General features: G+C 37.9%; 1 protein-coding gene across 4 annotated transcripts in view; it reads left to right on the forward strand.

Moving 5' to 3' along the window:
• grid2 (glutamate ionotropic receptor delta type subunit 2) overlaps positions 1 to 27,513 on the forward strand; it is a 1,070,019-nt gene that overhangs the window by 224,078 nt on the left and 818,428 nt on the right. For all 4 annotated transcript variants that reach the window (XR_010007023.1, XM_062983639.1, XM_062983641.1 and 1 more), the window contains exon 2: positions 6,725 to 6,880. Coding sequence is in view for 3 of the 4 variants with exons in the window: in XM_062983639.1 (XP_062839709.1) it covers positions 6,725 to 6,880 (156 nt within the window). In the remaining variant the exon portion in view is untranslated. The remainder of the gene's footprint in view (positions 1 to 6,724; positions 6,881 to 27,513) is intronic.

Raw genomic sequence — 27,513 nt, forward strand, 5'->3', positions numbered from 1 at the left:
TTGTTATTTTATGTGCCGAAACCAAATGCAAAAATATGATTTTCTAACTAAATAATCACTTGCAGATTTTTCACAGGATAAAACTTGACCTGCAAAACATTCTTCAAAATTGTGTAGTTCTCAAGGAAGTCCTTACAGTGTGGAGAAACATTGTGACGGCGCGAGTGGCGCCATCTATATGTTGGAACTATAAGTTGCAAGATTTGAATTGTTGTATCATGCCTGATTTTGCCCTTACCCTGTAAATGTAGTTGGATTGGTTATTTATATCTGTCAATCAATGTTGTTTGTACCTGTTATATTGCTCACTCAGCAAAACTGTTTGGCTCCACCTCTTCCTGGAGTAGGACTGTGTTTCCTCCTTTTCATTCCACCAGCAAGATCTATATCGGATGGACGTGAGAGAGAGACTTGGCACTAAAAGCCCTTCAAAAGTTACCTCTCAGCACCAATTCTGAGGTTCTTACCCTTGGGACTCACACTTCATGTTCAGGGCCAACCTGAACAACGTTGAGGAGTCTTAAGCGCCTTCACATCAGTCCCTTGGCAACAGAGGAAGTCTCTTATCTTCAGATATAGGTCATTGGACTGAGGCTGAGTTTGCTCCGGCATTCACAGCCAGAGAAAGAGGGATCTGGACAAGCTTCATGGACTTAAACAATCAAAGACTGTAATGTATATTTTCTTTTACCCCCTTTGTGAACAATAAACCCAGTTTTTGAGTTATCTACAGTGTTTTGGTCCTTGGGAGTTCCAGTTTCCCTAAAGGAGGGCAAGAAGCAATCCCCTGGGGAAAGTTGTCACGTCCATGCCTCTTTCACTAAGAGTTTACAGCCCCAGGCGCGACGGCACAAACATTGTCTTGTGTTTGCTTATGAAAAGAAAATGTAAAAGAAAAAAAATCCCTGGTTGCTATTGTTTTACTGTTTGCCTGCTAATGTATAGTTTCAATCCTTTAAAAGAATAAACCTACTCCATAAATCTTGAGTGTGGATGGAGGAAAAATGCAAAGCTTTTGTAAGCTTTGTAGTATAATTTTACTTTATTGCTGTACTCCATTTTATTTTACAATTTCAGTTTGTGCAAGGATCACAGTGTAAATATGAGAAAAAGAAGAAGGGAACACCTTAGCTTTATATCCACCTCTCCAAATCTTCATTTGGAGGCTCAGAAAAATGACAACATGTCATTAATAGTAGATTGCCCAGAATATGAACCAAATAGTTACTACTAAGAGATTAACTCAGTTATGATAAGCTATATGTATAACCACAATGTGAAAATGTATCCCTAGAACCTAGTAGATATGGGAGGGGATGCAGGGATGTGGGCTTTTGTTATCAAACAAAATGAGCAAAACTTCCATTAAAATTGTATTTAAACAAGTATAAAATTATTATGTATATGGACATCAGCACACTTTTTTCCAGTTTTATTTTCATGTCAGGAGCAACTTGAGAAACTGCAAGTTGCTTCTGGTGTGAGAGAATTGGCTGTCTGCAAGGACGTTGCTCAGAGGATGCCTGGATGTTTGATGTTTTGTCATCCTGTGGGATGCTTCTCATGTCCCCGCATGAGGAGCTAGAGCTGACAGATGGGAGCTCACCCCATTCCCCAGATTCAAACCGCCAACCTTTCAGTCAGCGGTTCAGCCAGCACAGTCTAATATTATTTTAAAAATACTGAATTTCTAAACTTACAGTTGATATAAACACATAATTTCAGGAATAGCTTGTATGCATTGATAACATCTTTTTGGTCACAAAAACAATTCTTGAGTGCCAGGGGAACTCTGTACTTTTTTCCCTTGTCTAGTAACTAAGCCCCTCTTGTAGCACATCCTGTCTTGTAAAGTGTCATGCTTAGAACAATAATGCAATGTCAGCAGTTTGAAAAACACAGCATAATTGGATTCACATACTGGAACGAACAAACAATGTCACAGGGGACAAGAAGCAATCATATTAAGAAACATTCATTAGAACATCAATGGTTGCTACTGCTGCTGGTTCTGAAAACTATTCCAAACACTTGTAATCTGTTAGACGATCAGATAGCCTGCAGAAATACCCAAAACATTTGATGAGTCACACTTCTTGCATATGGTTACTTTTTCATTTATTTATTTATTTTACAATGTTATCCTACTGTATCCATGAGTCATCTCTACATGAAGTGTCCAGATGCAATATATGTTATGGGTCATTTAGCTGACTTAATGCCTACATGCAGTTAAATTTCCATGGAGTTTTAGGTGCCCAGAAAGCATTTTTTCTTCAAATTCTGATGCATATTGTTAATATGGTTTGGGCTCTGTGCTCTTCAGATTCTAACAGTCAAAGTCTTCTAAGGTTGCATCTACACTGCAGAATAAGTGCAGTTTAACGCCACTTCAACTACCATGCAACAAAGCTACGGATTCCTGAGTTATGTAGTGTAGTGAGACATGAACAAACACTTTTTGACAGAGAAGGCTAAATATCTTACAAAACGACTACCTCAATGATTCCACTGCATTGTGCCATGGCAGTTAAAGTGGTGTCAGGCTGCATTCATTCTACAGTGTAGATGGGCCCTAAGACTGGATGTATTTTCAATGAAATATATCTTGCAATGTTGTAGGACAAGACATACTTTCCTCTTAATCAGCACAAAACTTTGTTTCATCAGTCTGTGTATCTGTATTCAATTTCATGTCATGATCCTTCCCCTTTGAGGGGAAAACTGAAATATTTGATAAAACAATGGCAAAAAGATCCAGTTCAAGGTTTCAGAGAGCTATTTTATTATAAGAGTTGCAAAAGAAATATGGATTAATTTAAGTGGAGAGATGAGAAAAGGACTATAGAACCTTGTGATAAGGAGCCCCCATTGCCGCAGTGGGTTAAACCCTTGCACCAGCAGGACTCATGACTTGAAGGTTGGGTTGCAAACTTGAAGGCTGCTGGTTCAAATCTAACCCAGGGAGAGCACAGGTGAGCTCCCTCTATCAGCTCCAACTCCATGTGAGGACATGAGAGAAGCCTCCCACATGGATGGTAAAAACATCACAAAACACCCGGGCGTCCCTTGGGCAACATCCTTGCAGACAGCCAATTCTCTCACACCAGAAGCGACTTGCAGTTCCTCAAGTTGCTTCTGACATGAAAAAAAAAGACTCTGTTTTCTAGAAGATTCTGGCAAAGACAAACTTTTTAGCCTCTTCTAATATCCTCTTTAATAACTTTTGCCATCATAACCATATTATATTTGCTTAGTCATATGTGTCCTAATTTTCTTCTACAAAATGTTAGAGGGTATGGTTTTACATTGGAAAGTACTTACTTCATATTCTTAACATTGCTGAATGTTAAGGGTTTTTTTAAAATCACATTTTCCAAGTACTTTAGCCTTTACTCAGTAGTGAGTGAGTAAGTAAGCATATGATTTAACCTTAATTCAGTATCACTTATCTAAAAGAAAGTAGGTTTATCCAGAACAGCTTTAACAGAAAATATCCCTTACCTTTTAATGGCGTATATGGATTTGCCCCTCTCTTTTCGCTTGAGACCTTTTTCACAGCAGCTGTTGCCAGAAGTTCTCAAAGCTTTCATGGAGTTAAGTGAAGCTACTCTGTATTTAAATAATGATCTAGCAAAATAACAGAGGAATCGAGGAGTTTGGGAGAAAAATGTGCATCTTCTGATGAGATTTGCAAAGAAATGACAGGTCATTGAGATGGAGAGGTATGAGACAGCTGCTCCAGATGACAAGAGATGCAAAGAAGAAAACTCCTGGGTCAAACTGGACAAAGTTTGTGCAAGAAATCTGTTGGCACTGAATGAATAGAGCTGCCAGGAAAATTGATGATGGAGTGTATGGAAAGGAGAACATGATAAATTAAGGCAACGAGGTTGTCTTCTTTAAAAAAAATAGAGGATGTCTGAGAACACACTGCTTTAGGATGTTCTAATAACCTGTTGACTGGTTTGTGGAGGATTTCAATTATAATGCAAGGCTTGGTGTATTATGAAGATTAATGCAGGGAAATGCATCATGGACAAGAAATAAATAGTATCCTGGTATTTTACAGGGTAATAATGATTTTGACATTTTTACCTGTCTTCATTGCACATTACCTATTAAGAAAGACCTACATGGCTTCCATGAGCTTATGCATTGCATGGAAGATTCCAGGGTACACTATTTTTAAATGAGAGCAGATGTTAGGTCTTTCGAGTGGAGTTCTCTGTCTCTCCCCCTCTCCCTTTCTTCTTTTCTCCTCTCTCTTTTGGTACTTAAAGTTCCCAAAATTCCCTTGGGGAATTCTGAAACTTGTTATCTAAAATAGTATCTCCCCTTCCACAAACACACCCCAAGACTTTGGTTGATCCTCACTGTTATGTCTGTGAGTTGAAAAACTGTAGGTAGAATATAGGAATACTGACACATGGACCCATTTAAAGGACACTAGATCTGGGATGTCACTTTAAATCCTGAAATCTTTTCATTTATCATTTCTAGTCCACTTTACAACTTTGATGCATGGTTTGTATTGATGACTTTGTATTGTCACATTAAATAGGCTATTAAGGAGAGACTTCATAGACATCCTGTAATCATCAGCCATGCTCAAATTCTACAAACCAACAACTGTGGCTTTGTGTTGTCGAAAGCTTTCATGGTCGGAATCACAGAGTTGTTGTGTGTTTTCCGGGCTGTATGGCCATGTTCCAGAAGCAGTCTCTTGTGAAGTTTCGCCCACATCTATGGCAGGCATCCTCAGAGGTTGCGAGGTATATACTCACAACATCTGAGGATGAGAGAATGCTCTCCACAGATATATATATATTCCTTTCCTTGTCTAGTTTATCCATACCTCACAACCTCTGAGGATGCCTGCCATAGATGTGGGCGAAATGTCAGGAGAGAATACTTCTGGAACATGGCCATACAGCCCGGAAAACACACAACAAAACTGTGTCTTCTTTGATTGAGTCTATTTGCCTGTAATTCGCACCCTCCTTTCTCATTACCTTCTACTTTACCAAGCATCATTGTGTTTTCCAAGGCATCATGTCATTTCATGATGTGTCCAAAGTACAATGATCACAGTTTTATCATTTTGATTTCCTCATGGACTCATGTATTGGTCATTTTGAGTATCCGTGTTATTATTTAAACTTTCTTCTACCACTATATTTCAAATGAGGCAATTGCTTTTCTCTACGCTATCATCACTGTCCAGCTATCATAACCATATATAGAAATGGGAGGAACTATGCCACTTTATCCCTTATCAGTTTTTAAAATGCAGCACATTTTACGTCTCTGGTGCAAAATTTGTATACATGATTTCCCCTCCCTGTCACATTAAATATATGTTCTTATCATGAATTTAATATGACAGGGCTAAATCCTATGAACAAGTCATACATCAATAGTATGGAGTGGAGCACTAATAAAATAAAAATGAGGTATTCAATAGTTAAATAGTGAACAAAGAAATTTCCTGCCAGAGCTACTTTTCCCCCCTAAGGTCATCCCTAGCAACCCACCTTCTAAAGCAGTATTTTTCAGGGGAAGATACTGAACAGGCAAGCTGATCACCTTAAAGAAGATCTCAATAGATCTCCAAAGAAGCCTAAGCTCATCTGGGAAACAGCCAAGTGATTTTTCATTCTAGAATGACCAGACGCAAAAACAAGACACAACTGATTTAATGGCCTAATTGCTGCCGAGAAGACCTTTCCATAAATCCAGTTTTCTGCAACCCTGTGATTAGAGAATTGAAATGGGACTTGGAAAATCCAGATCTGCTGAACAATTGAATTCATTCAGTGACCGTTGTTTTGTCTCAGCCCAATTAATTTCATAGGATTGTGAGGATGAATGGGAAAAAGAACAAAATACAATACCTTGTATTCATTGAATGAAAAATATGGATATGAATCTGCCATGTTAATTTTGATGGAGTTTAATAAGTAGAGGAATTAATCCAACTACTAGGATGATGGTATTAGGACTGAAGGCGTTTCAGATCAATACAACACTACAACATTATCTGAGTTCTTCAGTAGAAAAAAAGAGGTTTTTAATACTAATTGGGCAACTGTGCTCAATGAAGTGAAACATGGGGTAGTATGGATGACATTCTGTACTATGCAATAAGGAAAGGTTTTTTAGGAAATAATTCATCATTGGATGTTAGACACTTTCAGTGGCATTTTAGTTGATGTGTGGCATAGTAGAAAAAAAACTGTAGGATGCTATATTAGCCATATTGTCACAAAATACTCTCTCATCTGTTAGAGCCTGATGGAATTTTCATAATGTTGTAAGCTGCTGTGTCTTCAATTGCAAATTTATGTTCCCTAATTGTCATTTGGAGGAAACGTCCTAGCTACCTGATAATATGTGCTATAGTACTCTCAGGTTATCCTCTTTGTCTCCTGGCCCTGTTCCATTTTGGATTACGTATTCCATGTGTCCCATAATTTCTGCAAATTGTTGCTGTTCAGTGGTCTCAGGCATCTTCCTGATTTTGCCCTAAAGTATCTTGAATCCGTGCCAAGCCCTATTAACAGTATCCTTGGCTCACTCATAAGCAGGTGGCTGTGCTGAAAAGCAAACTAAATTCATTATTTGGAACAGTTTGCAAAATGTGTCTCAAGCACTGTGCCCTAAATGCGTTCATTTTTAATATTTACCTCTGCAGTTAATTATTCATGTCTTCTTTTTCTAGGGGCAATATTTGATGAATCTGCAAAAAAGGATGAGGAAGTGTTTCGCATGGCAGTATCTGACCTCAACCAGAATGATGAAATCTTACAGACAGAGAAAATCACAATATCTGTGAATTTTGTGGATGGCAACAATCCATTCCAGGCAGTACAAGAAGGTAGGATTTCCCAGACCGATCTTGTTTCCTTACTGAACTCCAGTAACTGTATATAATTCTGGATTGTGGATCTCTTTTTAACATTCAGGTTAAATTTAAGTATTAAGTATCGTTTTTATTAATTGGCATGCTTTTGATTAAATGGTGATTTTCATTTGAATTTGAGATAACTTAGCTAAAGCTTGGAGCATGGCAAGTAGGTATTTTTAAAATATGGTTATCATGGCTAAATGGTGTCAAAGTTGTGATGACTAGAGTAGCTAGAAACTTTATTTTGGTCATACATACATTTATATTATGATGTAAAATTGACAGCTACCCAAGTTGAGAATTGCTTAGACATGTTAAATGTTTAGTTATAGTGGATGCTTGAATGTAGGACCAGCACTTTTGCATTTTTTGTGACAGTCTCCTCAGCTGCTTTTTAAAAGTATGGTGTTAAAATGGGAAGGAATGTTAATGTTGTGGCTTTAGCTGTCATTATTCTTCATCTTGTAATTATTTGGATCTAGAACTAGTCATGATTAAGAGTAAACTCGCTGAAATCTAACTTCATCTTGCCACATTAATTCCATTGGCTCTGCTCTTAGTGTGACTAAGTCTGGATCCAAACTATAATAATTTTGACTATTTGATATGGCATATAATAACTTCATTCTTATAACTTTATTCTTATGTGATATGAGAGAAGAGCACTGCTTTATGACAATTTTGGGGTTGGGAGTGGATTTGTCTAATGCAGCTTGTTGAGTCTAAGACAGATTGTTCTTATTTTGTGTGTGTGTGTGTTTTTTTTTTAATTTCTAGCCTTTTACAGTTTTCAATGACTGATTTATTTATAATATCACTTGTTTGAAAAGATTTCTCGATTCAAGACAGAGGAAAAGTTACTGGTGTTGGCTGTCTTAGCATGTTATGTTTTCAGTCCTTAGGATCCCTTACTTGTTGGGTGTAAGCATGTATGTGTATGAAAAAGCAAGAGGGGCAGGAAGAATGTGTTGGCGTGAAGACTGGATGCCAGATTGTTTGTACTTATCTTCAGATGTGTCATAAAATTTCAAACTTGAATTCATAATAAATTAAGGAAATGACTGATGGGGGGAAGCCAGCGCTGATAGCACATGTGGGTAGGAGTATGCCTGTTATGATATTAAGATGGCACTAAAGAAAATATTTACTATTAAGAAACCCCTAAGGTTTTTAACTAAAGGCAGCAAGGCCACTTTTCTGCTAAAATTGTTGCATATATTATTAACAGATTTTATGTAAACTATACTGTCTTTTGGTTGGTGATGTATACCGTATTTACTTCTATATAATGTGCCTTCGATTGTAATGTACACCTCAATTTTGAAGGCGCACATTGCCAAAAAAAAAAAAAAAAGGCCTGACAGCCATTCTGCTGCCTACTTCGGAATGGCTGACAGGCAAGGGGAAACCATGTTTCTCTTTCAGGCCAAGAATGGCAAACTTGTCAGCTGCATCCTGACAGGTGGGCAGCAGCTTCCCGACTAAGACCCTATTCACAAGACCCTCAAAACCAAGGGGAATGTTTTGCAGGCCTCGTGAATGAGGCCAGCTGGGAAACAGAGGATGGCAAGTTCACCAGCCTCGGTCTGATGAAGGATAGCAGATGGGTTCACCTGAATGATTCTAACACGCCATCGAATCACTTTTGGCTACATAATTTAGCCCAAAAAGGTAAGCATTGGATTTGTGTTAAGGTATATCCTTATAGTGAAGTTGTCTAGGTTGAGAGATGATAAGTTCCTGTAACTCCTGACAATCAAGTTAAGAGTTGCTTGCCAGACCATAAAATGTTTTCTGATTCAGTTTTCATTGTGTTTTTTTATTTCACATCTTAACTTCTATTTGCTGAAAACTATAGCTTTTGGCATGTGCAAAGCATAACATGCATACAAATACAATGACAAAGCTACTTACATAAAGTACTATTCTACTGGGTCAAAAGCAGCTTCCAATATGCTTCTCTATAGTGTTACTTGATGTGTGTTACTAAAGATGAACCTGTCTCATGTGTCTTTTTATTTATCTGGGAAGACATCATCTAGATTGCCCATATATTGATGTTTTGGCCTAAAACGGTGACTGCACATGTTCAAAGACATAAAACAGAGCAATCGGTACATGATGAATTAATCAATTAAATGTTCTGATATAACACTTACCTTGACTGATAACTAACCTGTATGGAGGGAAGTTTTGAAAAATATGTCAAATCTTTGACTTGTCCAGTATTATAAAGATGTGATTAACTACATTGCTTGAAGATATGCCAGGAATTTGTTGGTGGATTCAGACAAGAGATATTCAAATACTGTTTGAGGGGAAATATGTATATCAACTTCTAATGTCTCAATTAAAGTGCAGTCCTGAACAAGTTCCAGAAATATAACCTCATATCTGCACATATGTAAGTGGCCTATTATAGAAGCTGTGATACAAAAGACTTGATTAATTGATTATAAATTAGATTACAAAGAAACAAAACTCTTCCGGTGTGAGCCTATTTCTAAAATATACCTTCTTCTTAAGCACTACACTGCTAGATTGTGAAAGGCATATGCAAAGGCTATTCAAAGTGCTGGTCAATGGACTGGTGTGGATCCATGATGAGTTTTCAGAAAGAAAATCATTACTGCCATTAGGCACAGATATGATACTAATTCCCGGCACATTATGGAGAGTTGGAATCCCTTCCCATTTGACACATCAGCTAGCACAAGAAGCACTGGCCTAGAGCAGTTGCACCAATTGAGCTGGGGCTAATGAGGCAAGATCTTGACAGCAAGAGAATTGATTCAAGCTCAATTACAATCTTATGCAAGGAGGGTTTAGACAAACTTCCCTTTTAAATATACACATGTAAATAAATACACATATTGACTAATGTCATAAAGAGGGATCATGATTGGCCATGACTGATTTCTGCATCTAGCTTATTCGGACAACTTCTAAAGTTCATTACTGGTTGGCAGGCATGGTAGAGACCAATTTTCTCCTCCATAGATTAGGAATGTTAAGGGGTTTGTTAGCAGATGTTAATCTGTTAAGAAGTTTTGCTAGGATAGGGTACCTTCTGAATACCTTCCACATGCTGAGTTCTTGCATCTGGAGTGCTTCAGTTTTATAGACACAAATCTGTGGAAATATAATGGAAATAAGTTTTCCAAAGAGATTCAGTGTACAGTGGAGTCAATAGCAGTATAATGTAGACATGTGCAAAATTTCTTGCCTATATTTCCATGAAAAACTGAAGAGTATCAGAGCACCGAGCTTATTGCTCAATTCTAATTAATTTCAATGGGATCTACAAATGAGATACTGTTGATGGTTTCTTCTACTTTTCTTCTTTTGATGGTAGAAATGAGAATTTTGTATCTAATTACAAAGTCGTCCTGTGACACTGTAAATGAAGTCCTGTAGGTAAGAGTAATGTTACATCACAGACTTCTGCCTTGTTTCTTCATCAAGTGGCCATCCTTTTTTGTCTCCTCAAGTAAATGATTATGGTACCTTGAGGCTCCTCCATACATATTTCATGATGGCCAGCTAATAGTCCTCATTTGATTTATGGAACTTCACTTTCAAAGGTGAGTGAATTTATTTCTCTTTCCAAGAAGAGTGGAAGAGATATCATGTAAGTGAGACTAGATGTGGTCTCAGGAGATATGCATATATATTATACAGTGCTGAAATATAAAATTCATTTGGTGCCATTATTGAAAGAATTCCCTTTAGACACTGTGGAAATGTTCATGCAATTAACTGGGGTCTACAGAAGCTAGCTTGCATGTTCTAGCAATCCACTGGGTAAATGCATAATATTGCTACACAAGTTCCTTGGAAAGATGTCTCTGGATATAACTGGGAAGATTTATATCCAAATCCTTACAACAAAATCCTGCAAATATTTACTTAGAGATAGTTCCTTTTGTTAAATGGGCCTTAAAGCAAGCATAACACTTTCAGTTAACCAGCTAATAGATCATTTATAATATCCATGGTGTATTTTCCCCCTTTAGTATGCCTTGTTACAGAACTCATCCTTTGTGTTTTTCTAGGAGTAAAGAAAGAGGTAGAGATAAGTAAATCAAAACCTATCTTTTGAGACTTGGTCCATGTAACTCAATGTTACATGGACCAATAGTTCACATAACATTGGGTTACATGGACTTCTGACTAGATACCATTCCTTCAGTGTTAGAGTTAGGGGTTTTTCCTTCAATTTCCTACTGAACTGTTTAAAGGAAGATGCCAAGGAGCTATATTCTGTTTTGTCATTGTTTAACACTGAGCTGTGCTCTCTCCTTTCCCTTACTACATATTTCATACTGTTGCTACAAAATTGCATCAGCTTATTGTATCTCTTAAACCAGCACAAGGCTATCTGCTTCCAGGTGGCTTCTATGTAGCTAGCTGGCCATCCTGAGATCTGTACAGAGGAGGCCTCAAGGTACCATAATGTATCCAATCCTCCAGATGTTATTGAAAGCAACTCCTGCCAGCCCTAGTCATCATAGTCAATTGTGAGAAATGGTTGGTAGCTGTGGCTGAACAGCATTGAGAGACCTATAAGAGTTCCATCCCAGCCTAAATGTAATGCCATTAAAAACTAATAAAATGACTGGAAATTATATTAAGTGTTGACTTCCTAAGTCCCTGTGAATTCAGTAGAATTTACTCTGGTTGGGATTAGCAAATGGGTTTGAGGGCAAAGTGTGATCCTCCAGATTCTTTTGTACTAGAACTCCCATCCTCTAACTTTGGGTGAGAAATTGTTAGGAGTTGTGGTTCAGCAACACCATGATGTCCATCCGTGATGTACAAGATATGGCCATTAAAATCCCTTCTTACTTACAGTGTTTCTGCTTCTTTTCTATGGCTCAGTGCCAACAGTTGTTGATAACCAGCAACATAATCCCAAACACAACTTGAATCAAACAATAGAACTTCTGCAATTGAATACACTATGGAATTTTAAAAGACTAAATGTAGTTTGGATATAGCACTGAACTTTATCCTTTCCCCTCACTCTGTTCCCTCACTCTGGAGCAGGATGAAACAAGTACCATACAAATACTGTACATCTCTAGTCAAAAGAGCTGTTAAGCCAAATACAACTCTTATCCTTTCTACAATTTTTATATTTTAAAGGTAATACACGAGGAGAGTGTTTTGACAGAAAGGAAGGGTGCAAAAAGTTTGTCATCATAGCTGTATTATCAGTCTTTAAAAGAACGATTTTAAAACTTGCATTGTAGTTTCACTGGGATAGAGTTGGTTCCAGGATTTTAATATTCATGGATTAATCAGAATTTGCATACTGATCTGCTGGAAAAAGAGAAGAACTGCACTTAGAGGAAAACCACAATTTCTGAGCTAAAGGACTCTATTCAAAAGTCCTAATGAGATAGAAGATTACCCTTTTCATCACCCTGATTCGTTTCAAATTCTTTCCAAGTTTCTCCTTTTTATCATAGTATGCTGTAGACAGCTAACTAATTTCTGAGCACTGCTCCTTTTGTGCCTGCTAGAGATTCTCCTGAGATTCTTCCAAAGATTTCTTCCAATGCACTAAACTGCAACTCTCATAGGGCTTTATCATTATTTAAGTTGGTTTGGAGATTTAGGATTAGGTGAACTTTGAACTGGTCTGGAAAAGATTTTACATTTTCAAGAAAAAAGAATAACAGGATTGCTTGTAATACACTACCAATGCTTTAACAGTGCTGTTCTTTTAAAAATAATTTTTGATATTAGGTTTTAAATTGTCATAAATAGTTTTGTTCTATTTGAACATTGATCTTTTGTAAGTTTAACTCTATTTTAATTTATAACTGGCCTTGAGTCCCAAGTCTGTTGGAAAATGTAATGCAAATTGCATCCCTTAGGGGATGGATGCAACATACAAAGTGTACCCTGCAAACCTACCATGTTCCAGATAACTGGCTCAAGAAAGCAATTACACTGCTGTACTGTTATAGCAGTTTGACATCACTTCATCCTTTGGGAGCCTGAAATGTGTAATTTGTGAGGTCTTCAGAATTCTCTTTGGAGAGGTCTAGTATATGCCCTTGAACTATAGCACTAGAGCTCTGTAGCAGAGAGGTTTAAGCACTTCACCAAACAATACATTTCAATCTGCCACAGGTTGGAGCCGTGACAATTAACGTAGTACCAAACTGCTATAACTTTAGCAGAGAGCAACAGGATTTGTCTATCTATCTAAAATCCAAAGGGGATTTGAATTATTTCTTAGTTCCTCTCTTCCCCAACTGGACAACTTGATTTTTACCATGCTGTTGCTGGTGGTCCTATTGATGACAGAACTATTTTTTCTGTGATCTGTCCTGCCATTTATCATTGTCTGCCTTGTTTCTTCCTTCCCAGCAGAAGCTAGGGAGCAGGCTTAGTACTGCCTCAGGCATGGCTTACACCTGGATGGTTGTTTGTTCCATTCACTGGGCTGAACAAAGGGCATCCTTTCTGACAGCATTTGCAAACCTCTTTAGCGTTCAAATCATTCAACTTTTCAGCTCTGTCAGCTTGAAACTCCAATCTCATAAATCGGACTTGCCATACTTGCCTTCATTGAGTCTTTCAAGGATGTGTCTTCCTGACAGTAAATTTCAGAGTTCATTGTATATTGTTGATTGTTAAATGCTCTAAAGGAATTGGTGAAACAAATTCTGCCTGCTTCAATACCTACATATGCTTGGAAAATAGGTACTAGGTTTCTTTCCAGTCTTTGATCATATCAGACTGCTCAGGAAAGTATAGCATAGATTGGGACAGGTCCAGTAGCTCTTTTGCACCCAGAACATACTGGGAACTCTATCTTAAAATCTTCTACCAATGAATATGGAAGTAGTTACACCAAAAAAAAAGATGTTGGTATCCATAAAACAAGCCAACAAAGAAGAGATGCATACAGGCTTACAGAAGTACAATTTTCCTACAACAAGGTGCATATTCTGTACATGTCTTGATTTGAAAGGGAACAGTAGCTACGAAAAGCTATAGAATTTGGAAGGTGGATTGAAAAAACTAGTGGGATGAGTGTTGCACAGCCCAGAGTGTCATTGAGTGAGGAAGTGTTTCTGGCAAGGGCCAAACAATAAAGGAAAAAGGTCCTCGTTTTAAGATTCAGAAAACCAGGAAGTTTGTCATCTGACAATGAAATTTTTGAATGAATGGCAAACTGAGGCTTTTTGCAGGATGACAAACTTAGATAGCAGGATGGGCTTGCACCAACCATCTGTTTCATGTCCCTAAGAGAAACTCGGAATGCATCATGGGGCCTATAATGCACTTATATGGGAATAGAGTTGTCTGCATTTTAGTAAATTTAATTAAAGCCTATTGCCATGTGTTACCAAAGACAGAACATTCCCTGTACTCATGCTGTTAGTTGCTTTGCTAGTTGCCTCTCTTTCTATAGATAATAATTTTAAGATTTAAAAATTTCAGTCTGAGGAATATGAAAGATAGTAATGTGTTTTTCTGTGCTAGTCATATTGTATTTTGAGCGTGAAACTGCAGTAGGCAGAGGCAATAAACAAGAAAACAGCCATTCAGTCATTAACTGAAATACAGATGCTAAACTGAGTCCTCTGTAATGTGGTGTTTATTTTTTAACTTGTCATGGCTAAAGAAGAACATAAGGCACTGAGCCACTGCAAAATAGGATTTCAGCCAGTGTAGCAGAGGTTTGTAGCCCAGTGGGATATGTGAAGGTCACAGATAGAATTTCATTCAAGGCAAGTTTTATGGCCTGGTGAATACAGCTCCTCTGGCAGCTCAGCTCTTGAAATACTATGATAAGGTTGTCCTTTCCTGTTTCTTTGATTGCCACAGAAACTGGTTTAAAATCCACACATTTCATGGATGGCTAAACCTCTGCCAGATGCATTGAAGGCTTGGATGTTTCAGCATTTTGAAGTGCTATTTATTAACTGGTGCATGTTCAGGCTGAGATTAAACGTTTATGGTATTGAGTTCTTCACTGCCTTTCAATTTCATTTTCAGGTATGCGTTCTTCCATTATAAAATGGATCTGATGTACACTGATAGAGTCGTGTTTTGGGAAAGGAAGAAACAGAAATTTGCTGTGTTGAGCGGAGTGTTGAAATATAAAATATAAAGCAATTGGAGATATATTAGGCTGGATTGGGTTAAATTACCCCCATTTCTTATGGAGGAGATGGGGGGCATTTGAGGGTGAAAATTGAATTTTTGGGTGGTGCAGTAGGCTTTAGGGGATCAATTCCATAATGATTTGGAAAGTGGAGACTGACATTTTAGGCCTTAAGGAAAGATGTATTTTTCTCTGACAGGAACCTGAAATTGACATCGTGGTTATTTCATTTTATTTGAAACAGGCTACTCCTAGGCCTAAAATGGACAGTGTGGTGCTAAATTGAGTTGATTCCTTTCAGTTGGGGGGTGGGTTTGAGGGAGAGAATTGATTTTGTGGACATATAATGAAGAGATGCATACCTCCTGGCTCGGAAAACCAAAGTAGTCCTCTAAACCTAGAAACTTGCCCACTCTTGCTTTATGGTCCTGAGGAGCACATTTAGTTTCAACTTGGGAAGGGTTATGAAGCTCACACATCTACATTGGATCACATACACATCTCAGTGTGCAATATTGGGAATATTTAAATTTTTTCTCCCTGCCAAAACAATTCAAGGGATTGTTGGGTGGTGAAAGTGACGAACTCTCTTGTATCTCAGTGATATCCACAAGACTGCTATTTTTTTATTGTTGACCCATCCATCCCATTTCCCAGTAATGTCAAACCCATCCCATTTCTTAGTAATCTTCACAATTATCACTTTGTTCATTTCTGTTAGTGAAGAGATTATGTTCTTGGTAACCAATGAACTGAACTTAATAGCTTAGCAGATTGTCGGGAAAAAGTGGTGGCATTCTAGAAGCAGCGCAAAGGGACAAACACACACACACACACACACACACACAAATACACACACACACGCACACACAAAGGGAGTATCAGTGCCATATGCAGATATATGACTACAGGTTGTGCAGTCCTGGTTTAAATCCATGGTTCTCTCCAGAGGTTTTGAAATTACAGAAGAACCAGACAGCATAACTAGTAGTTAGATTAGAGATGTCAAACTCATTTTCACTGAGGGCCACATCAGCCTTATGGTTGCTTTCAAAGGACTGTTTGTAATTGCAATACTGTATAAATGAAACTCTGTGACCCTGGCATTGAAAGCATCACAGGACATAAAATGATGTGGTGGGCCCACGGGCCTTGCATTTGACATGTGGGCTAGACATTCTGGGAATTGAAAACATGTGGAAGGGCAGAGGTTGTGGACAACTGATAGACATAATAACTTTCTCTCTGTCCTTTCTCTCTGATTATTAAAATACTACAGTAAGACACTCCACATTCAATATTGCTGCAAATTTTTTCTCTCAAGCTGAACTTGCAATCAAGCATGCACTTCCCGTGCTCCATGGTGAGCAGCTGATATTGTAGAAATCCATAGACATGGACATTGGGTGACATTTATCCCATAAACATCACTTCAGCAGGATCAGTCAGTCAGGTGAACTGTGAAGTAGGCTATTAGGTTTTGAAATTGACTTGAGTTAAAATTGATTGAAGATGGCTCAGTGCCAATCTTGGTAAGGTATTACAAGGTCTCTCTATAATGAGCATTATTCTTTGCTAAACTTTCTATTCACAGAGTTATAGATTCTGGTCATCTGGATTTTATAAATAATCCAGAATTGTTCATATTTAACTTTATAATATTAATGATTTAATGCCCAATACAGATAACACTTTCCTATATTAGTAACAGTATAGTATAAGATATTTTGACATACTGGTTGTGGCTTTTTAAGAACAGCTATAGAAACTATTTTGTCTAAATTCCGTAATTACTACTATACATTGATGCCCATAGATTTTACACAACCTTAGAAGTAAAATTCTTACCTGATTATAGAATGTTGGTGCGAACTTCTCATATGCCAGAAATTTAATTCCTAACAGCCGGTAAACTGGCTGGGATTTCTGAGAGTTGAAGTCCAAAACACCTGGAGGGCTGAAGTTTGCCCATGCCTGACCCAGGGGATTTCTAGAGAAAACATTTCTCTGAGTGTGGCTATGTGAAATTATAGTCACAATGAAAGGATATATGTGAACAAAAATAAATGAACAGGCCATCTGTAGCAACTTAGTATAAACCAAACAAGATCATGCTTTATTACAGTTCATATGGGTTATGGTATGATAATCTTTTCTACATGCAAGAACTTCTGTTATCAATCTTTATCTTATCCAAATCATTGCAGTTCTTTCTGATAATCCCAAAGTGCCTGTCAAATTATTTAATCCCAGTAAATAATTCTGATTACATGCTGAATCTGATTATATCAGGATGTTTGGAGGCTGCAATCCTGTGTACTCCTTGTTGTGTGAATGATCATGACTACTGCATTTAATTGGGTTTACATCCACAAGAACATGTATAAAACTGGTCATCTGGATCAGCTTCATTGACATATCCAAGGGCTGTATTTTTCTCCTGCAGTAATTAATACCTATCCTTTAAAATACTATATTTAATCCACATTTCTATATTAGTGTGCTCTGATATTTCTTTGTGATTATGACTTTCTCCATTATTTATACAGCATATACTTGCCTGAGGATGTTCATTGTAAATTAGAAACATTTTAGAGTGTTTTGCTCGACAATGATCAGAAACAATGTCATAGACTTTGTATTATTTCTAAAATAAAAGGTGTCTAAGTGCGCTGAAGATCACAATACCAAGATATTGTTAAAATTTTGAGAACGAGGAAATAAAAGCTGGAATTGTTTGGCAATGAAGTCCAAAGTGAATTATGAAGGTCACTTCCTTAGATGCAGAAATTAATTGCATGTTTAGTATGCTCCTTGTTATGGAGGAGTCTTCTATACAATACATAATCTTTTTTCTTTTATTAAATATCAATTTTGGAAAGACATGTCTCAGCAAAAGAGAACAGCTACCATGTACAAATTTCCAAAGAGGCGAGTGTATTATTAAAAGACTAATCACATCTGAAGAGCATAACCTTTTCTCATTTTAAAAAGAAACCTCTGCTGTCAGACTGCAGTTTCCATTGTGGATCTAAATGTCAATCTGAGCTCAGTGTAAGTGATTATCTTCTGAAACAATCTGTGGTGATGATTTCATTAAATAAAATGGCAGAGACAGCCTTGATTAATTTTCTGTCATCCCATTTTTCAGCTTTTTGCAATGCCCCAGTTTTTTTTCTTTTTCTATTTTCCACCTGCTTACTTCTGTTGCTGCAAACTGAGTTCATCTGCACTCAACCCAGCAGGATCTTGCTCTTCACTGTAGACTTAGGCAAAAAGTCAACCCCTCCTAGCCTGTGTTTTCTTATTCAAGCTGATGTAGTTTGGCCACATACAGCCATGTTGTAAATGACTCAGGCCCTATCTACATTTAATGCAGTTCAAAGCTAGCTTGAACCTGTGGTGACCAGATGACAAACTTCCACAAAAGTGCACAAAAGAAAGCCTTTAATGTGAATCAGTGCTCTGTGGTTTGCGTAATGATTATCCGGGCCTCACACTGGTTCTGTGATTTCTGATGTAATCCTCTGCACAGTGAAACCACTTTCTTCAATGCTGGTTTTCAAGTTGTATTAAATGGTCGGTATAGATAAGACTCATAGACAGCAATAAAGAGTGTTGGGATTTTTTTGGAGAGCTATTTGATACACATTCTTGTTCCAAAGGATGCTTTTCTCTCTGTTTTTGCCTCAAATGCCTCCAAAGGCACATTGGGGTTTATGAGGGACTTTCCCCACATATCAGGAGCAATTCAAGACATATTTATGTAATACCTTTAAAATGCAGGGCACTACAACAAAAGTGGTATGAAGATTTTTGTAGAGCTTACAATCACATCAGATTCAAAGAGTTGGCACTAGCCATGACAGGAACATCCTATTGGAAAACAAAGGTCTAAAATGGCCCAAGAGAACAGAAATATGCCAAAAAATACTCACATGGTGAATCTGGGCTTTATCCCTAGCCCTCCAAAGTCTCCTGGAAGGCTAATGTTTTCCTTGAGATTCTACCAGTTGTCTGTTCCTGTTCTAACATATTGAAAGGGAAGAAATGGGGACGTAAAAAAAGTTTCTCTTTCTACTCAGTTTCTTTTCCATCAGTTCCTTCTGTTCTTTTTCCAGATTAATATGTAATTCTTTATTTAAAATATTATATTTACATTAAATCTGCATTTTAATATGTTCTAAATTATACATTTCTAAATCTGTTTTTCTTAGAACACATATTTTGTAATTCATTTTCATACAAATGTTATCACATTTGAAGAAGTGTGAAACTTGACGAATAGCTAAATTCCAATATGTACATTAGTTTTTGTGGTTGATACTGGAGTTATCATAGAATAAGTCCCTTCAGCATTTGCGATGGTGATTAATGTCGGGGGAGGGATGTGTATATGAAGATTGTGTCATTTGCTGAACCAAGAAACTGGTTGAAATGGCAATGGAATGGCAGAATGGGGCAGAGTTGTAAAACTTGTTCTCAAATTGCTCCATATGAAGTATTATTGGTGATCCTTTCAGTTAGAATTCACACATTATGATCTCATGTGGGATAAGAGCACTCTGAGATTTAATGAATAAGGTAAGAATTAATGGTCTTTGCCAGATGCAGGTAATTTTTTTTGGAGGGGTTAACTTCACTATTATTAAACATAATTTAATGGTTATAAATGCATGTACAGTTAAAACTACTGTCTAAATTCAACAGACAAAGAAAATGTTTTGCATTAATTTAAAGATTTTAATGTTTTATTATTTTTCTCAAGATTATGCAGTCATAATCAGATGAACTAAAATAATGTATTTGCCTATTTATCCAAAATCCTGGTCACAAACATGTAATATCTATTATAAGTTACTCTGTTTCTATAGCAAATTAGTATCTCCAGTGTCAAAAATGCAATTGATTAGTTGGTCACCTATCTTTGCCATTCAGTTCTGGAAAGTGCATAAATTTAAGTGGAAGGTATGCTGAACTTTCTAATTACTGACATTTAAAAACCACTTAATTTAAAAATTAAGACTAATCAGACCAATATTTCATCCCACAGTGGCCTTCCCAAAGAATCTGGAAACCTCACAATCTAAACATGAACACAGTAGTCTCTTCTCACTCATATTACCTACCAAATGTTCTACAAAGTTGTACTGATTCTGTTTCTGAAGTAGGGACATTTTTTTCATGTCAAGAGTGACTTAAGAAACTGCAAGTTGCTTCTGGTGTGAAAGAATTGGCCATCTGCAAGGATGTTGCCCAGGGAATGCCCAGATGTTTGATGTTTTACCATTCTGAGGGAGGCTTCTCTCATGTCCCCGCATGAGGAGCTAGAGGTGACAGATGGAAGCTCACCCCGCACCTCAGATTTAAACCGTTGACCTTTCAATCAGCAGTCCTGCCAACACAAGGGTTTAATCCATTGCGCCACCAGGGGCTCCAGTAGTGACATGAAGAAGTCTCACTAATTTATTTGTTGTTGTTAAGATAACCTGTCTCATGTTGTTGAAACAGTTTGTCAAGAATTGATGAACTCTTGAAACATGTGTCATCTACAGTAAAGTAATTCTAGTTGTTACTTGCCTTCAAGACATATCCAACTTATGGTGACCCTAAGGTAAACCTACAATGGGGCTTTCTAGGACAAAGTGTGTAACTCAACCTAGGTCACCAAATGGGCTTTCATGGCAGAGCAGGGAATTAAATCCTGATCTTCAAAGTTATAGTCGGATGCTTGAACCATTGCAACACACTGTCTGTGAAACAACACTGATACCTTAATTCTTCATCCATCAAAGCACACAGTAAGCACAGAAGGCCTGGCTGATAAATTAATAAAAATGCAAAACAACTCATCTGATGCTTCTACTTTTCAAGTCCATTCAACAAGGCAGCAGCTCTCATAGCTCATTGCCAGGTTTTTTTGCAATTTACACCCAAATTGTTCTTGCTGGTGTAAAAATCATTAGAAATAAATCGAAAATACCTTGCTATTTTGTCTATGAAGAGAGTTTCTCTTCTTCCTTTCCAAATTTTTTGTTCTCTTGCAGAAGATGATGAATTGCAACCCTAATCTGCAGCCCAAGCAACTTATATATATATTGATAAACATATCCTTCAAAAGCGAATTTATTTGCATTATTGTGAAATAATAATCCTGTAGATCTTAGAAAGGCTTATGGACTGGGAAAAGTGCCTCATAGGGAAAAAAAGAGAGAAAAGGGAAGCAAAGGGGTTTATCTAAATCAAAATTTAGTATCTTCTGTGAGTTGACCTTTTCAGCACCTTCTCTAAGCATATGTCAAACTATTTATGGACAAGCACATTTTGTTTGATGACATGAGGTCAATCACATGCTACCTCAGTGGTTGGCACAGCTACTGCAGGGGATTCATTTTACTTTGACCTTGCCTGCCTTGGCAAGATTTAAATCTGTATTAATCATCAACTAAATGCTAATTACCATAGTGTACAAAGCAGACCATTAAATACTCTCAGTTTATTTACATATAGTCAAAGAACATAACATTTAAACATGCAAAACGTATAATTTGCTTGCAGTTGGGCAAGTTTTACCAATTCAGTTACATTAATAATGACATCTTTAAGAAGTAAACTTGTCATTTCTGTGGTGAAAAAATAAAATGATTCTTGGCAAAAATGCAATATTTTTGCAGCCATTTCCACATTGCATTTCCCTATAGTTTGTTCCAAATGATATGATTAAGGGCACATCTACATTGACTGATTATTCTGAAAGGGACCGGAGTTGTGGTGCTGAACCAGCTCCCTGCTGGCTGCAGGAAGGCAAACCGCTGAATACATCTTGTGAAGGAAGCCCTATGAAAGTCAAATTAAAGGCAACCATCATCCCAGGAAGTCCACTTCAGTTCTATGAGGCTAAATCTTAACCACATTTAGAAAAAAAGGAAATCCCATTGAACACAGTGTCTGAGCATTTGTTTTATTAGAAAAAAAAACAGAACTGGCAAAAAGAAGTGATAAATTGCAAGTGTTATAAATTATGGTTAATTATTGCCCTATGTAATGTTAAGTGCTTAGAAATATACTTTTCAAAAGCAATAAGTCCCATTTCACATTCCAGCATTTAGAGAGCAGCCCATTCCTGTTAATCATAATTATGTGTCCTCTTGTTCTTCTTGTCATGGCAGACATTACATGGGTTCTACCAGTTGGTCACCCGCAATGGTGATGTCAGCAGGGCAATGGGGCAATCAGGGAAGGTAAGAGGGAGAGGAGGGAGCATCACTGCAGACGATGACCAACCCCCAAGACCCATGCTGTGCCTGCTACAAAATGAAAAATAGGAGGAGACACTAAGGAGGGTCATTTCATGGTTAGCTTGGAAAGCAGAGATGAGGAGATGCTGGTGGAAGGCTCAGTGGTTGAGCTAGTGCCCAGCAGTTCCCTCATCCAAGCTTTGAAGTAGAACCCATGGAAGGAGTTACTACTTCTCAGTCCAGGGCTGTAGGCAAGGGGGGCATTAGGGGTTCAACCCTCCCCCCCCCAAAAAAAAACCCAGTTTTTTTAAACCTGGTTTACTCATGAATTTTAACTGGTTAACCAAATCTCAACGAGTGTCCACAGAAGTTTATCTGTCTTGCATGTCCACTGAAGTTTATTGATGGAGCTTGATTCCTAAATGATTTTACATTATGGAACTACTCTTCATGACTCACTAAAAAAAGATTTCAACCCCCCGCCCTCGCCCATTTATTTTCTGGCTATGGCCCTCTCTCGGCCTGCAGAACAAGTGCAAATGAGTTCCTCAGAGCAGGCTGAGGAAGAATTAACTGTTCCAGCTTTTGTGAACCTGCGAAGAGAGAGGTCTCAGCTGCGCAGGTTCTTGAGACTAGCTGTGAAGTGAACTAACAACAGGTAACACCTGTGGACTTAGGATTTAAGGAGTTCAAGGGTGGCACTTGCTGATTGGAGTGTCCGTTCTATAAGCTAAGACCTTGGACTTTTCCTATATTATATTCCTGAACTCTGGACTTAATCTCTGATTTCAACCTTGTACTCTGGACGCTCTTGTATTTGGCTTACAAGCCTGGACTGGACATACAGCTTCTCTGTGTTTCCCTGTTAATGTTTGCCCTCTATTAGACTAACAGCTTGACCTTGGACTCTGCTGGTATTTGGGGATTGACACTTCTGACAATTTCTTGGGTATTAAGAACACCTCCTTCTTCTGCAGTGGCTAGGGAAGATGGCTGTGTAAACCAGCCCGCGTATATTCCAGTGTATGTTATGCCAGAACCAGCCTGGGATAATTGGTCAGTGTAAATCTGCCCTGTATTAGATTGTTATTTGGTTTACTACAGCAGAACTCTTCATATGTGTAAATGGGAAGTGCTATTGTGTTGCCATTTTGGGTTGGATAAAAAACTCTGCTTCAGCAGATGTTCTCTTAGCATCAGAGTTACTGTGAGGGAAACATTCTGTAGAGGTCCTAGTCTTGACTCCTTGAAACAAAAGAAGACAGATCATGAAACATACATAAAAGTTAAGCAACATGACTAGAAGGGTAGGGCACTGTTTTCAGTGGCAGAAAACCAAAAGTCACCACAGAGAATTCAAACTCAAATATTACAATGTGACTTGAATATAGTTGATAGAAAAAACTGCATTTTCTACTTGGTTGGTTTACAATTGTTGCAACTAATATTTCCTCCTCTTTCTCTTACATCTTCATGCCATGGGAGACCTTCAGCTCTTCCTTCGCATAACTGTCTATGATCCCTCAAATTTCAGGAATCTGGAAATGGCAAACACATTTTTAAAGGATTTATTGGACAGCCTTGTCTGTCACAAAGGAGAGATAGTTCTCATATTTCAAGCAACAAAATACCTTTACCTCCTGCTGCCAGATGCTCTTCAGGTCAATAAGACATTTCAGATAGATTCCTAGACCTTCAGTGTAGACAGAATGCTTTCAATAGCCTCATGACAAGTTGCAATATATTAGACTGCAACAGCGTAGTGTCAAGTAAGATAATAAAATGGTTTATTTTTCCAGTGTGATTTATGAAGTAAAACCATGGAGTATTACAAATTTCTGCTATTGCTCTTATTTTTCAGTACAGTTTCACAAATAAGTTGGCAGGTGCACAGGTGGACTTTATTGTTCTTTGCTGCCCATCAGTAGTAAGGTTATGCTCCGGTAAAAAGCAAAATGCAATCCTGTGCAGGGCTGTAACCACAGAGCCTCTATGGTGATTTACCCTCCTCTGGATCCTTCCTTGAATGTCCAAGTTTCATTAAACATTCAACCCAAGCCTAGTATTCAAGATCAGCAATGCTCAGCAACTGCATACAGGCCAAGAGATCAGAAGGCTGTGTTGGCAAACCCAGCACTCAACTATTCCTTATATGGCCAACCAGGTCCAGTTCTCAAGCTAGGCGTTAGGGTTGCCACTGATCTCTGTGGTCTAGGCTCTCTTCTTCAGTGCTCCGTATGAGTGGGAAGAATTCTAGGGAAAGAGTATTATCTTAAAATATATATGATTATGAATTATATATATAGCGGCTAACTCATGCCACAGAATCATAGTGCTATAATTCCAGTTTTACTGTAATGATTCCATACTATGCAATGATAGGATTGGCATTGTAGGAAAATATGCTTGGTATTCTCAGCCAGAGCATTCCAGTATCTCACCAAACAACAGACCTCAGGATTCCATAGGATGGAAGCATGGCAGATAGTGAAATATACTGCTCTAATGTGCTATGAATGGACTGACTTGGATTGTTTTCCAGGACACTGTACCATGATGAATACAGTCACTGGTAATATCTTACAATATCTTGAAGAAAATATTTACCCCTTCCCATTGCCATATATTTCAGATTACATGTGAGGTATAGCAGTTCTTTCTTGGCCACATTGCTGGGTGTCATAGATGAACAGTGTACCAAGTAGAGAAAGAGCCAGTCTGCTGAATCCAATTCTACTAGTCCAGTATTTTCCAGCACATGAATATCTGCAGAGTGCATGTGAAGTCACTGAGTATCAAGGCTTTCAGCACTGAAGTTAGCAGGCAAATTGAAACCCATACATATTTTGAGTGGCTTTGCATGCAGTTAGTTTTAATTAACTATCAGCTGACAAAGGAAACTATATTTCACTGGGCTTTGAATAAAGTAATATAGAAAGTAAAGAGAGCTAAATTCATTTTTAACTAGAAGCCTTGGACTGTGGAGGAGCTACAAATATATTTCCTTACTTTAGAAGCTGTTCAGCAGATATTGTTCATTGCCTGGCTGCCTTCTGAGGCAAATGCGGTATGGCAAATATTTTAAGCCATTAAGCCTGAGGATGTTTGAGCCCTTCCTAAGCTAAATAAATGTAAAAGTAGTAGGTGCTATTAAACCTAGGGGTATTTTAGGCCTCCTTAACCCAAATAAATCTAAAGTTGGAAATTCAACATCCTACTGTAAATTAAATAATGTGCCAATTCATTTTTCTTATATGCTAACTGCAAACTAAAGCTCCAAGTATGGATCCTTACGCAATGAAAGCTGTAGCCATCATGGCAAGATGGAAATATCAGAAGGCTTGACGGAACTTTAATGGCTGCATTAGGTTAAAAAAAAAAGCACGTACGCACACACACACAGAGCAACTTTGGACAAGAGGAAACTCAGTGAGTACTGAGCATGCTCAGTGGGAACAGAAAGTTGCATATAGGACATGGGATGATGGCTTATTTTGATGTTGAGATGGAGATGACATTCTTCACTATATTTTTTTCTTAATGGAAGAAATGGGTTATTTTAGCAGTTTTCTTTCTGTTGCAAAGAAATCTTTGAAAACCACACTGTTTTGAGGACTTATTTTGTGACAAAACTGCAGATGCTTGTTTATGAAATGTTTATATATGACTACTTGTGCTCTACTTCAGAAGAGTCTGTTCATTTGAGTGATTGAAAGAAATTTGGTATAGATAGTCCAGCATCCACAGTTGGTTGCATAGTTCACTCTGCTTTTGGTTCCTGGATCATGTTTTATACACATATGTCCTTATCTGAAATGGAATTAACATCCATGAAGATCTCTGAGTGTATTTTCAGGCTTCATGGCTGGGCAATAACTAGCAAAAATGGATTTTGGTCTAAACAACTACAAATTAGAGTAGGGGGCAATATTTGTTTCATATGTTTAATCCGTGCTTTTGTACCGTGTCATTCATTCATATGGCACGGTATGGCAAACCCCTCCCCACATGAATGAAGCGGTGAAAAGTGAAAGCAGCACACAACCATTTGTTTTGCTGCTGTTTGTTCCACGTTGTGCTTCTTGAGTGGCCCTGAGAGTATTTCCTGGTTTTCTGAACCAGTTTTGGCCAATCAGAGGAACTGAACATTCTGACGAACGCTCTGGCTATTTAATGGGGTTAATGCATCCTTCTTATAGCTGCTCTGCCTGCTGCGCTTGTTGCCTCTTGCCTATCTCAGTGCCTGCCTTGCAGTCTGCTTATTCTTTATTCTCAAGTCTCTTCTGCATATTGAGAGGGAAACCTCTCAGAATCATTGGTATCTTAAGCGCTTAGATTAGAGGGTGGGACCGGGGGGGGGGGGGGAGAGAGGGAATGTTTTTAAGGAGATTTTATTTATAGAAAGAAAAAAATCCCTAAAATTCGGGGTATGACCCAAACCTTGTAAGAGTTGGGAGGCTAAAACTGGTACGTATGCCATCTATGTGTGGTGATCTTCACCCCTCTAGCCCTAAAACTGAGTGGAAGGGGAGCCTGGGCAGCTCGCCCATTGCCACCAATGAGACAAATGCATTTGTATATTCAGACAGTAAAACAAAAGAGTTCATTTGGATGAGCGCCGGTTTCGGAAGTGGCGGACAGACACAGAAACAGGGCCATTTGAACGGAACAAACAGAAATGGGTAGTGATTTTATACAAATGCACAAGATTACTACAAATGGATACTTTATCTAAGAAAGGGCTACACCACCCTGCTCATTAAGACAGTAACAAAGCCAAAAAAAAGCAAAATATTAATTAAAGAAAGGGACTACAGGCATTTTCAGTATTAACCGTAAATAAGGGAATAAAGTTCAAAGTATGGTAAAATATTTACTAGGCCATTCAAGAAGCCACAACATCTATAGTAATAGTCATCATCTCTATGCAAACTTGTGAAACTACAGTAGAGTCTCACTTATCCAACATAAACGGGCCGGCAGAACGTTGGATAAGCAAATATGTTGGATAATAAGGAGGCATTAAGGAAAGACCTATTAAACATCAAAATAGGTTATGATTTTACAAATTAAGCACCAAAACATCATGTTATGCAACAAATTTGACTGAAAAAGTAGTTCATTAAACATTAATGCTATGTAGTAATTACTGTATTTACGAATTTAGTACCAAAATATCACAATGTATTGAAAACATTGATTACAAAAATGCGTTGGATAATCCAGAACGTTGG

The sequence above is a fragment of the Anolis carolinensis genome, chromosome 5 (assembly GCF_035594765.1).
Source record: "Anolis carolinensis isolate JA03-04 chromosome 5, rAnoCar3.1.pri, whole genome shotgun sequence".
Lineage (NCBI taxonomy): Eukaryota > Metazoa > Chordata > Lepidosauria > Squamata > Dactyloidae > Anolis > Anolis carolinensis.